General features: G+C 41.5%; 1 protein-coding gene and 1 non-coding gene across 2 annotated transcripts in view; both read right to left on the reverse strand.

Moving 5' to 3' along the window:
* SF3B3 (splicing factor 3b subunit 3) overlaps positions 1-13,861 on the reverse strand; it is a 57,277-nt gene that overhangs the window by 42,480 nt on the left and 936 nt on the right. Inside the window, exons 2-5 of the mRNA XM_053607196.1 lie at positions 9,851-9,989; positions 3,188-3,514; positions 2,324-2,496; positions 649-790 (exon numbers count right to left, since the gene is read on the reverse strand). Of these exons, the coding sequence (XP_053463171.1) occupies positions 649-790; positions 2,324-2,496; positions 3,188-3,514; positions 9,851-9,920 (712 nt within the window). The 5' untranslated portion in view covers positions 9,921-9,989. The remainder of the gene's footprint in view (positions 1-648; positions 791-2,323; positions 2,497-3,187; positions 3,515-9,850; positions 9,990-13,861) is intronic.
* On the reverse strand, positions 2,833-2,911 carry LOC128580330 (small nucleolar RNA SNORD111). Its single transcript, XR_008378626.1, has one exon. It is a non-coding gene; the product is annotated as a small nucleolar RNA SNORD111 (small nucleolar RNA).

Below are 13,861 nucleotides of genomic sequence, written 5' to 3' on the forward strand. Positions count from 1 at the left end.
TCAAACTCATAAACATTTTTATCTTATTGGGTTTGGCAATTTCACTGGGTTCAGATGAGAAAGACTGACTATAGCCAAATTATCACAGCAACTAACATATCAATATTCCAAGGTGATTGTTCTCCTTCTCCTTTCCTCCCTGCCCCCATGAGTAAGTTACTAAGGAGCTAGATACCCTTTATCCAACAATACTTTTTATTTATTTATTTATTTTTTTTTTTTGAGATAAAGTCTGACTCTGCTGCCCAAGCTAGAATTTACTGGTGCTTTCATAACTCGCTGTAACCTCCAACTTCTGGGTCAAGCAATCCTCCTATCTCAGCCTCTCAAGTAGCTGGGCCTACAGGCATGGCTAATTGTTTTCAACCTTTTTCAGAGATGGGGGTCTTACTACATTGACCAGACTGATCTAAAACTCCTGACCTCAAGTAATCTTCCCACCTCAGCATTCCCAAGTGCAGGTGTGAGACACTGTGCCTGACCAATGCAATGCGTTTTTCATTATTCCATCACATGAACTTCTAATCTCTCCAAAAGATAGACAGGTACTCAGGTTTACTACAAATGATTAAATTTCTAAACCCTATTAAGTCTGGGTACAAAATGGACCAAGTAAAAGGGTACAGAGCAGCTCGGAAAGAAAAGTACCTGTAATAAGGAAGTTGCCATGTTCTTCCAAAGGTTCACTATATTTTCGGACCACGTGATTTAAACCAAGATCTAATTCATAGAAAGTAAGTGTCTGCTGGGTATTAGCTGCTGCTTCCCCTGTTGGATCATTGTCTGCTTCCTATAGAGAGGAGAGGCACAAACACTTAATTAGCAGCATAAAATCAAATAATTTTTACATCTGGAAAGGACATCAGGACTCCTCCGTATTACCAACAAGGAAATAGAAGTCCACAAATGTCCGATGGTTTAACCGAGTTTACCCTACTAGAAAATGACAGACATTGAACAAGAATCCCCAATCTTTAAATTCTGGATCCAAGAATCCCTCTACTAAAGGACAGATACTGCCTTCCAGTCAAGGCAAAGAATGGTATGTTCTGCTTTTCGTTATTTCCCTATGAAAAAAATACCCTAATATTTTTCATGCATCTTTTAGGGAAAAGATGTTTTCCATGGGGAGCAAAGGTTATTAATAGATTAAGCGAAAAATTATTATTAGATTAAGTAAGAAATGTCTGATTTCCTTAAGTACTAAGTTTGACAGTTGCTATCTCTGACATTTCACTTCAACGCTTGCTTTTTTTATCAGGAAGATATGTCCTCATTCTTTTGAACACATTTTGGCTTGTATTTGTCTCAATGAGCTAAGTGGGCGACCTGAAACCAAGGTGTGTAATGTTGAGCTGAAAGGTGTAGTGGAAGTGAATACGTCTCAATCTATGTACAAATTAGCAGCAAAGTTTGATATTACTATTCCAACAATATTAGATCACTTGAAACAAATCAGGAGGGTAAAGAAGCTGGATAGGTGGGTTCCACGTTAGCTCAACAAATAGCAGAAAAGATATTTTTAAACTTGCCTTTGTTGTCATGACATAATTGCAAACCAATTTCTACACCATATTGTTTCATGTGATGAAAAATGGATTCTTTTTGACAATCACAAGTGTTCAGCACAATTGCTGGATAAAGATGGAAGTGCCTAAACAGTCGCAAACTGAATATTCATCAGAAACGCTAATGGTGTTGTTTGATGGTCCAGTGCTGGTATTATCTACTACAGCTTCATGAAAACTGGTCAAAAGATTACAGTGGATGACTACTGCAACCAATTGGTCAACATGGTAAGGATGCTTGTGATTAAGCAGCTGAGACTGGTCAACAGGCTAATCCTCTTGCAAAATAACACTGTTGCACAAACATTACTGCATCCACTATGTTAATCAGACTTTCACCAATTTGACTACCACTTTTTGCAAGGAAATATACTCAATTCTCAACAAGCTGTGGAAAATACCTTTTGTGATTTTTAACACCACTCACTCTCTAGGCTTCTTTCCTGCTGGTATACATGAGCTACTGTTAAGATGGAAAACTTTTGATAATTTAGGGGCATACTTTGATTAATTGTGCTGCTTCTTGTTTGAGATATAATAAACTAAACTTCTGATTCAAAATCAGACATTTCATATTGAATGACCTAATTTACCTACATATATCGTTAGTTAAGCTCTGAAACATTGCAAAGAATTTCAGTAAGACATTTGGAATATGAAAAAAATGAGATTTAAGATATGCACAAGGAAGAAAACAGTCTTAGGGAAACAATGAGGTGACCCAAAGAGAAAGAGAAAACTATGGTTCCCCTTACCTCATAATCCATTTCTAGACAAGCAAACATTGGATTTTCAAATCCCACATCTACTCCAACTACATGATATACTAAAGTGTTTGCTTTGTGGGCTTCCAGGGGAGATGAAATGGTAAGTCGGGCTGCGGCATCTCTGTTTAAGATATACACCAATTTCTGTTTTTCAATGGCACCTGTAGTCAAAAAAGAAAAGAGAGATTTACAGAATAACTAGATTTACATTGTGATTATTATTTTTTAAAATCACAGCTTTTATTATGATTAAGAGGTAGCACTACCTCTGTAAATGCAGTAACCCATGTATTCTATCCTTAAAATAAATAATAGCATAATTTTGGCCTCTTCCTTCCTAATAGGATCTTAATAATCCATTAACTCTTTAAAATTTTTAAATGTGTCCTAGATTTAAGGTTACTGAAAAACTAAAGAATAATTCATAAACAGGTTAATTTTATTCTTTGAATTATACCTGGCAGTTTTTTGACTGCTCAGAAAGGGCTGCCCTCTAGAGGCCCAATCAGATTCACAGAATTTTCTTCAAGAATTTATCAGAGAAGAGACATGAATGTGACTCATCATTTCAGGCTGATGAAGGCAACCATATTCATTATCTAATACCGTAAGATTATTTCACTATAGACTTTTTACTATACAAATGGAGTAAATAAAAAAAAAAAACCCTATTTCCAACTAGAAGCAAAGCTGAAAAAGTGCATTAAGACTTTTTCCATTATTTTTAAAGGAAATGCCAAGCTTTACCGTGATGCAACAGCACATTGTCAAGGTCACAGCACTATTGTACTAAATTGAGCATTTATAAAAATGAGATGCACTCAATAGAGCCAAGTAGAGCAAGTCACTCACTAATCATAACAGCACGCCCTTTGGGATCCACAGCTAAGAACTGGCCAGGAACAATACGGCGACATCCACTCTTGCCAAAGGTTTCTTGGTGAATTTTCTCAAACATATTCTTGGATGGCTGGTATTCCAAGATAACAATTCGACCAGAGTCACTGCCTACTACAATGTAGTCTTTGGTGCCACCCGTCAACCTAAAGGCCATGAGTGACCGGATAACACCAAATACTTCCACAGTGAGAAGGGTATGTACTTTGCCAGTGTTGGGGTCTGGGCGAAGCAGCTCCAAGATCTTTCCACGAGAAACAACAATTTCCTGTTGTTTGGTTCCTAAATCACCAAAAAAATAAAGATCATAAACATCCACAATTAGTCTAAAAAATAACCTGGATAAATGGAAATGATATTAAAGATAATTCAACAAGTTGAGGACCCAGTGCTTTAAGTTAATTTACTTTATTTGAAAAAGCATTTTTCCTAGAACTGAAATAATCTAACAAAAGAATATCAAAGAAAGCTTTTTAAAAGTGGTTGGACAAGCTACTTTTAATTAATTTCCTTTTTTTTTGACACAGTCTCACTCTAGAGCCCAAGTTGGAATACAGTGGCCCAATTATACTTCACTGCAGCCTCCAAGTCCTGAGCTTAACGGATCCTCCCACCTAAGCCTCATGAGTAGCTAAGAATACAGGCACATGCTAGGTGTGAGCCATTGCACCCAGCCCACACAAGTTACTTTTGGTAAAAACTCCTTTTCAGTTTTGTTAAGAGTTGTCATTAACCTGCTAATTGGGAATTGCCCATAAATGGTATTAGTGTATAATACATAGCAACATAAGATTGAAATTCTCCAAAGACGCCAGGCACAGTGGCTCACATCTGTAATCCTAGCACTCTGGCAGGCCAAGACAGGTGGATTGCCGGAGCTCACAGGTTTGAGGCCAGCCTGAGCCAATAGCCAGGCGTAGTTCCAGCTACTCAGGAGGCGGAGGCAAGAGAATCGCTTGAACCCAAGAGTTTGAGGTTGTTGTGAGCTATAATGTCATAGCATTCTGGGGGTGACAAGTGAGACTATCTAAAAAAAAAAAAATTCTCCAAAGACTATTTTCAGTTCATCTTTAAGGATACTGTTCTATGAAATCATTATATTAAAATTCTATGTAGTTAGGCCACTCACAGTGGCTCACATCTATAATCCTAGCACTCTGGGAGGCTGAGGCAGGAGGACTGCTTGAGCTCAGGAGTTTGAGACTAGCCCGAGCAAGATCGAGACCCCCATGTCTACTAAAAATAGAAAAACTAGCTGGGTGTTGTGGTAGGCGCCCACAGTCCCAGCTACTCAGGAAGCTGAGGCAAGAGGATCTCTTAAGCCCAAGAGTTTGAAGTTGCTGTGAGCTGTGACACCATGGCAGTCTACCAGGGGCAACACAGTGAGACTCTGTCTCAAAAAAGAATAAAAATAGGCTCAGCACCCATAGCACAGTGGTTACAGTGCCAGCCACATACACGAAGGCTGGTGGATTCAAACCCGGCCCTGACCAACTAAACAACAATGACAACTGCAACAAAAAACAGCCGCGTGTTGTGGCAGGCACCTGTAGTCCCAGCTACTTGGGAGGCTGAGGCAAGAGAATCACTTAAGCCTAAGAGTTTGGTTGCTGTGAGTTGTGACCTCACAGCAACTCTACCTAGGGCGACATAGTGAGACTCTGTCTCTAAAAAATAAAAATAAAAATAGAAAAACTGAGGCAAGAGGATTGCCTGGGCCCAATACTCGGTGGTTACTGTAAGCTAAAACTGAGGTAGGAATATCACTTGAGCCCAGGAGTTCAAGGTTACAGTGAGCTATGATTACGTCACTACATTCTAGCCTGTGTGACAAAATGAGAGAAAAAGAGGAAGGGAAGGGAGGAAGGGAGGGAGGGGAGGAAGGAGAGAGTGAGGGAATGAGGGAGAAGGAGGGAGGGAGGGAGGTTGGTTGGTTAGCAAAGCTTTCAAAAATTCTCTTAACACACAGGTTGGGCACAGTGGCCCACGCCTATAATCCCAGAACTGTGGTAGGCCGAGGCAGGTGGATAACTTAAGTTCATAAGTTCGAGACCAGCCTGGGCAAGAGCGAGACCCTCTCTCTACTAAAAATAGAAAAACTGGCTTGGCGCCCATAGCTCAGTGGTTAGGGTGCCAGCCAAGGCTGGCAGGTTCAAAACCAGCCCTAGCCTGCTAAAACAACAATGACAACTACAACAACAATACAAAAATAGCCAGGGCTCAGCGCCTGTAGCTCAGTGGCTAGGTCACCAGCCACATAAACCAGGTCTAGTGGGTTTGAACCCAGCCCAGGCCTGCCAAACAATGGCAACTACAACAAAAAAATAGCCAGGCATTGTGGCAGGCGCCTGCCAGTCCCAGCTACTTGGGAAGCTGAGGCAAGAGACTCACTTAAACCTGCTGTGAGCTGTGATGCCACAGCACTCTACTGGGGGTAAGATAGTTGAGACTCTGTCTCAAAAAAAATAAAAATAGAAAAACTAAGGCAAGAAGATTGCTTGAGCCCAAGAGTTGGAGGTTGCTGTGAGCTATGACGCCATAGCACTCAACCCAGGGCAATAGTTTGAAACTGTCTCAAAAAAGAAAAAAAAGAAAAGAAGGCTCGGCACCTGTGGCTCAAGTGGCTAAGGCACCAGCCATATACACCTGAGCTGGCGGGTTCGAATCCAGCCCGGGCCCACCAAACAACAATGATGGCTGCAACCAAAAATAGCCGGGCATTGTAGCGGGTGCCTGTAGTCCCAGATACTCAGGAGGCGGAGGCAGGAGACTCACTTGAGCCCAGGAGTTGGAGGTTGCTGTGAGCTGTAATGCCACAGCACTCTACCCAGGGGGACAGCTTGAAGCTTTATCTCAAAAAAAAAAAAAAAAAAAGAAAGAAAAAGAAAAAAATTCTCCTACACACAGAAAGTTTTAAAAAGAAATTCTCGAGGGTGGCGCCTGTGGCTCAGTGAGTAGGGCGCCGGCCCCATATGCCGAGGGTGGCGGGTTCAAACCCAGCCCCGGCCAAACTGCAACAAAAAATAGCCGGGCGTTGTGGCGGGCGCCTGTAGTCCCAGCTGCTCGGGAGGCTGAGGCAAGAGAATCGCTTAAGCCCAAGAGTTAGAAGTAGCTGTGAGCCGTGTGACCCCACGGCACTCTACCCGAGGGCGGTACAGTGAGACTCTGTCTCTACAAAAAAAAAAAAAAAGAAATTCTCGGGCGGCGCCTGTGGCTCAAGGAGTAGGGCGCTGGTCCCATATGCCGGAGGTGGCAGGTTCAAACCCAGCCCCGGCCAAAAACCACACACACACACAAAAAAGAAATTCTCTTGGGCCAGGTGCAGTGGCTCGCGCCTGTAATCCCAATACTCTGGGAGGCTAAGGCACACTGATTGCTTGCGCTTAGGAGTTGGAGACCAGCCTGAGCAATAGTGAGACCACCATCTCTACTAAAAATAGAAAAAAACGTTAAAAGGGGGTTGTGGCGGGCGGTGCCTGTGGCTCAGTGAGCAGGGCGCCGGCCCCATATACCGAGGGTGGCCGGTTCAAACCCATCCCCGGCCAAACTGCAACAACAACAACAACAAAAAAATAGCCACACGGGCGTTGTGGCGGGCGCCTGTAGTCCCAGCTACTTGGGAGGCTGAGGCAAGAGAATCGCTTAAGCCCAGGAGTTGGAGGTTGCTGTGAGCTGTGTGACGCCATGGCACTCTACCGAGGGCAATAAAGTGAAACTCTGTCTCTACGAAAAACATAAAATACAAAACACAAAAAAAATGGAAAAAAAAAAAAAAAGGGGGGTTGTGGCAGGTGCCTGTAGTCCCAGCTACTCAGCAGGCTGAGGCAAGAGTTTGAAGTGGCTGTGCGCTATGACGCCATAGCACTCAATCCCAGGGCAACAGAGTGAGGCTCTGTCTCAGATAGATTAATAAATAGGAAAGAAGAAATTCTCCTACATAAATTCCAGCTAGAAATCACTACATTAAATAATAAAGTCAGTTATAAATTCCTCAAATTCCTAGCACTCTGGGAGGCCGAGGCAGGTGGATTGCTTGGGCTCATGAGTTCAAGACCAGCATGAGCAAAAGCAAGACCCCCATCTCTACTAAAAAACAGAAAACTGAGGCAAGAGGATCACTTGAGCTTGAGTCTAGGTTGCTGTGAGCGATGACACCATAGCACTCTACTCAGGGCAACAGCTTAAGACTCTGTCTCAAAAAAAAAAAAAAAAAAAAAAAAAAAAAAGGCTAAATGCCTGTCAACCCAGGAATGGATTGGCAAGCTGTAGTATATGTATACCATGGAATACTATTCAGCCATTTAAAAAAATGGAAATTTTGCAGCATTTGTATTAACCTGGACAGAGGTGGACTACATTATTCTTAGTGAAGCATCACAGGAATGGAGAAGCATGAATCCTATGTATTCGACTTTGATATGAGGACAATTAATGATATGGTGGGGGGTAGGGGAAGCAGACAGCAGACAGAGAGAGAAGGAGGGAGGGGGTGTGGGAAAGGAAAACAAGAAAAAAAAAGAAAATAGTGACTAATTCTCACATAAATTGGATTTAATTTTAACCAAAGTACATTATCTGAACAATAATTTTTTTTTTTTTTTTTTTTTTTGAGAGAGTCTCAAGCTGTCACCCTGGGTAGAGTGCCATGGCATCACAGCTCACAGCAATCTCCAACTCCTGGGCTCAAGCGATTCTCTTGCCTCTGCCTCCCAAGTAGCTGAGACTACAGGCGCCCGCCACAACACCCGGCTATTTTTTGGTTGCAGCCGTCACTGTTGTTTGGCGGGCCCAGGCTGGATTCCAACCCGCCAGCTCAGGTGTATGTGGCTGGCGCCTTAGCCACTTGAGCCACAGGCACTGAGACTGAACAATAATTTTTAATTCAACTTGTTAATATGTTGTTTAGGATATTGCATCCTCATTTGTAAGTGAAATATGTTTGTAATTTCCCTTTATAATAATACATTTTTTCCAATTTAAGTATCAGGTACATCCGGATGAAGTAGAATGATTTTGAAGTATTTCTTCTTTTTCTATTGTCTATTAGATTTGGCATGATCTGTTTTTTTGAAATTATCGTCCATTTTTATTTATAAATATTAGTTGTCTATTTTTCGAGACTTTGGAAACAAAAACAAAGAAGTTAAATGATGACTCCATACTGAACCTCAGAGTCAAAGCATTCTATGATAGACATACTTTTATCTGATAATGTGAATGTTACTTTTTTTGCATTATTATTATTATTGCTCAATATTTCGTTGCAATAGTCTGATTTCTTTTCTGCATGTATTTATATTGGTTCGTTCTTTACGAGGTTTTTGCTTCTAATCCTTATCTTAAACACTGTTACTGTTATTAAATTTTAAGCCTTTTTAATTTAGGGAAGGCAAAAAGTGGAAACCAAATAAACACATGTATATGTATAAAGAAAATTTTTAAAAAAGATAAAAAGCAAAAAAAAAAAAAAAAAAACACAACAAATCCTCAAATTCATGTTTACTTATCATCCTCTTCATAAAATGTAGCAAATGACTTATCTGAGTGAAGCTCTCATACCCACAGTAGGAGTTATAAATGAGGAGAGAAAATACTGCCAACATGAAATGTAAACTCTATGTGGTCAGTCAGGTTCCTGCTCAATAGGTTAAGGCATTAACAGGTATTCAATTTGAACTTCGACAAAATTATATAATATTCTACACAATCATGAAGCTACTGTAATTTTGGAATTAATTTAACTCACAAATGTTAAATCTGCAAATGGCAAGAAAATTTTTATCTTATACATATCAGTACCTCATTTTCAATAACTGTATTGCCTAGTACCTTTCTTATTCTTTGAGAGAGAGTCTTACTTGTCACCACTAGTAAAATGCCATGGCGTCATAGCTCACTGCAACCTCAAACTCTTGGGCTTAAGAGATCCTCTTGCCTCAGCCTCCTGAGTAGCTGGGACTACAGGCACTCACCACAACACCCAGTTAGTTTTTCAACACACGGCTAGGATTACAGGTGTGAGCCACCTTGCCCAGCCTAGTACTTCTTTTCCTAATCCAATATTTGAAATTTCACACAATTCACACCTTGTCTTAATTCATCTTTCCAAAAATATCCCCCACCACTCCAGCTTACTATACACGGCCAAAATAGTAGTAAACAAACAATAGCAATGTTTCTACAGCACTCCCCATCTACACTGCACTTTCCCTCCTCTTAAAGCACCAAGCTAAGGTAAACGTTCCTTTTTTAAACTATTCTCTCAACCTAACAAACACCTTTAGACATTCTTTTTATCCAATTTGATGTCAAATTCAAGATCAAGGATCACGTCTTACACATATCATTATACCTCACAGCAATAAACACACAACTTGGCACTAAGTAGGTAATCAAGAAATGTGCACACATATAAGATTACACAAAGTGACAAAATGACCTGACGTTAGGTAACAGATAACACCACATATACATAACACCACAGATAACACTCAATTAACACCACATCTCATAAATTACAAGCTAAATTTGGATTGTTTACATTCACCAACTGTTTTCTCATAAATGTAAAACATTTCCTCCAGAAGAGATAAGCAACATAGTAACTATAGAACTTACCAGAAAAGTTGCCATGAATGGCAAAGCTGATGCCAGTGGCTCGCTGCAAGGTCAAGTTGTACAGGAACATGGTTTCAGCAAAACAGAGCCACCCAGAACTCCAGGCCTGGGTATACCAACAGTACCAAGTCAAAGAAAGCTAAAGACAAATAAAAACAGAAAAAGAGCTGGGTAATTATTATTTTAACAGACATTTCTGTATGGAAATTTCTGGCTAAAGTTAGCAGAACCAATAGTGAGGCCTATTTAGGAACATTATTATTTTTTTTCTTTTTTGGAAACAGAGTCTCACTTTGTCACCCCTGGTAGATTACCGTGGCATCATGGCTCACAACAACCACAAACTCCGGGGCTTAAGTGATTCCTTTGTCTCAGTCTCCCTAGGAGCTGGGACTACAAATGCCCACAACAACAGTAGGTCATTTTTAGAGATGGGTCTCACTCTTGCTCAGGCTGGTCTCCAACCTGTGAACTCAGGCAATCCACCACCTCAGGCTCCCAAGTGCTAGGATTACAGATGTGAGCCACCATGCCCGATCCAGGAACAAAATCTTTTTATTTGTTTCTTCTCTATGCCAATGGAGTATGCCATATATTTTGCCTTTAATCTCACAAGAATCCTATCAAGTATCCAGGGAAACTGATGCTTACCTGCTGACCAAAGTCACATAACAAGTGGTGAAAACGTTGAGAGTTAGGATCTGTACCATTAATGCAATACTGTCTACTTGTCTTTGTCACAGAAGCTAAGTAGGCTTGTGTTTACTTATATTCCAATAGCCTATTCATTCACACGGTTCTGAAGTGAAAAGCAAACAAAGCTCTACAACACATTCCATAGCTTGCCAGTCCTCCCTAAAGAAACCAACTTTAAAGTTATATCCTTCTAGATATTTTTCATAACATACACAAGTAAAAACATACATTTATATTGTGCTGTGTTTTCTCTTTAAAGAGACAAAGAGGTTTTGGTTATGTTGCCCAGACTGGTTTCAAACTCCCAAATCAAGAGATCCTCCCAAGTCACCCTTCAGAGCTTCTGAGACTATAGGCACACACCACTGTGCCTGTCTTGTACTATGTGTATTTTATTTCCTCTTTTTTTTTTTTTTTGTAGAGACAGAGTCTCACTGTACCGCCCTCAGGTAGAGTGCCATGGCGTCACACGGCTCACAGCAACCTCTAACTCTTGGGCTTACACGATTCTCTTGCCTCAGCCTCCCGAGCAGCTGGGACCACAGGCACCCGCCACAACGCCCGGCTATTTTTTTGTCGCAGTTTGGGGCTGGGTTTGAACCCGCCACCCTCGGCATATGGGGCTGGCACCCTACTCACTGAGCCACAGGCGCCGCCCTATTTCCTCTTTTTAACCAAAGGTTGACCACTATATTTTATATATTCACACTATACTGCAACTTACTTTTTATTATTTTTCTACTTTGAGATTAACAATAAACAAAGAGCTTTCTTATTTCTGTTATACACCTACAGAGTATGCCAATGAACGGACATTAGACATTTAGCAATACCCTAGTGACAAACATTCAGGTTGTTTCTAATCTCTTGCTATTGTGAACACTGCTACAGAGAAAAAAATCCCTTCTGTATAGGTCATTTATATGTGCATGAGTTTATCTCTAAGATCAATTCCTATAAGTGGAATTGCTTTACAAACATTTGAAATTCTGATAGATACTGCCAAATTGCCTTTGATTTTTTTTTTTTTTTTTTGCAGTTTTTTTGGCAGGGGCTGAGTTTGAACCGACCACCTCTGGCATCTGGTCTTCAGCATATGGGGCTGGTGTCCTACTCCTTAGAGCCACAGGCACCACCCCCAAATTGCCTTTGAAAGAGACAAACAATTTACTTTATTTTTTTTTTCTTAAGAGACAGACTCACTTTATCACCCTTAGTAGAGTGCCCTCGCATCAGCTCACAACAACCTCCAACTCCTGGGCTTAGGCAACTCTCTTGCCTCAGCCTCCCAAGTAGCTAGAACTACAGGCACCCACCACAACGTATGGCTATTTTTTGTTGCAGTTTGGCGGGGGAGGGTTCAAACCCTTGGTATATGGGGTTGGCACCCTACACACTGAGCTACAGGCACCGCCCTATATTTTTTTTTTTGAGAGAGTCTCACTATGTCACCTTCGGTACAGTGCCGTAGTGTCACAGCTCACAGCAACCTCAAACTCTTGGGCTTAAGCAATTCTCTTGCCTTAGCCTCCCAAGTAACTGGGACTACAGGTGCCCACCACAATGCCCAGCTATTTGTTGTTGTTATTGCAGTTGTCACTGTTGGTTGGCTGACCTAGGCCGAACTCAAACCCATGTGGCTGGCGCCATGACAGAAACAACAATTTATTAACACTGTCCCAGGGCTGCACCTGTGGCTCAATGAGTTAGGGCGCCGGCTCCATATACAAAGGGTGGCGGTTTCAAACCCAGCCCGGCCAAACTGCAACAAAAAAATAGCTGGGTGTTTTGGCTGCTCGGGAGGCTGAGGCAAGAGAATCGCCTAAGCCCAAGAGCTAGAGGTTGCTGTGAGCTGTGTGACACCATGGCACTCTACTGAGGGTGACAAAGTGAGACTCTGTATCTAAAAAAAAAAAAAAAAACACCCATGTTCAATATTGTTTGGGTCCCTGTTTCCCCACAACCAGCCAAAGTGATATTAAAATTTCCAACCTGGCTCAGCGCCTATAGCTCAAGCAGCTGGGTGCTACCCACATACACGGGAACTGGTGGGTTCGAATCCAGCCCAGGCCAGCCAAACAATAATGACAACTATAACCAAAAAATATATCCGGGCATTGGGGCAGGCACCTGTAGTCCCAGCTACCTGGGAGGCTGAGGCAAGAGGATCGCTCGCTTAAGCCCAAGAGTTTGAGGTTGCTGTGAGCTGTGACACCACAGCACTCTACCCAGGGCGACAGCTTGAGGCTCTTGTCTCAAAAAAATAAAAAATAAAACTTCCAACCTTTCCAACCTATCTAAAAGTGGAAAATTGGGGGTGGCGCCTGTGGCTCAGTGAGTAGGGCGCAGGCCCCATATACTGAGGGTGGCGGGTTCAAACCCAGCCCCAGCTGAACTGCAACCAAAAAATAGCCAGGCGTTGTGGCGGGGGCCTGTAATCCCAGCTGCTCGGGAGGCTGAGGCAGGAGAATCGCGGAATCCCAAGAGCTAGAGGTTGCTGTGAGTCCTGTGACAGCATGGCACTCTACTGAAGGTGGTAAAGTGAGACTCTGTCTCTACAAAAAAAAAAAGCGGAAAATTGGTATTTTAGTGTAGTTTTGCTTTGCATCTCTTATTTAGCTCTATTATTTGATGAGTGGTTCACATTTAAAATTGAAACCTGCTCCCCATCAAAAACTACAAGAACCCAATTCCTCCTTTACCAGAAGGCATCCCTAAAGGAGTATAAGTCACAAAAAAAGGATTCCTTCTAAGCAGACAGGACTGAAGACACCACAAACTGAGCTACTTCTGCCATAAGATTAACCCAAAACTATACCTACAGTTACTGCTAAAAAACAAACGAGTTATTTTTTCCAGTGTAATTATTTAAGAAACAAAAGAAAGAAATGTTAAAAAATCCAAGAAATTACGGATGTGTAATTAACATGCAAATTTGATTCTGTTGTTAAACCAGAAGAGAGAACTCTTAAGTAAAATTCCTCATAAACAATTATTTTTGAATTGTAATAAATGCCCTCCTAAGTAATTATTATTTGGGGGCCAGGCAAAAATAAAATGACAAAACCAATCCTCCAACCTGGAAATATTACAGAGTCTGCCATACATAAGTCTTTCTACTTGAAACTAAGGAACATTCTCTACAATCACAGTGAAAGAAGACGAAAATGTCTGAGGTTTAAAGAGAAGGGAATGGAGAAACGACCAACTAGAAGAAAAGCAGGAAACCGTGAAAAGCTCCCCCTCAGGCTACTTTTCATACTTTACCGCTGATTGGAATAACTCAGCCTACACTCCCGATCTTCTATAATTCCC

This window comes from Nycticebus coucang, chromosome 2 (genome assembly GCF_027406575.1).
Source record: "Nycticebus coucang isolate mNycCou1 chromosome 2, mNycCou1.pri, whole genome shotgun sequence".
Classification (NCBI taxonomy): Eukaryota; Metazoa; Chordata; class Mammalia; order Primates; family Lorisidae; genus Nycticebus; species Nycticebus coucang.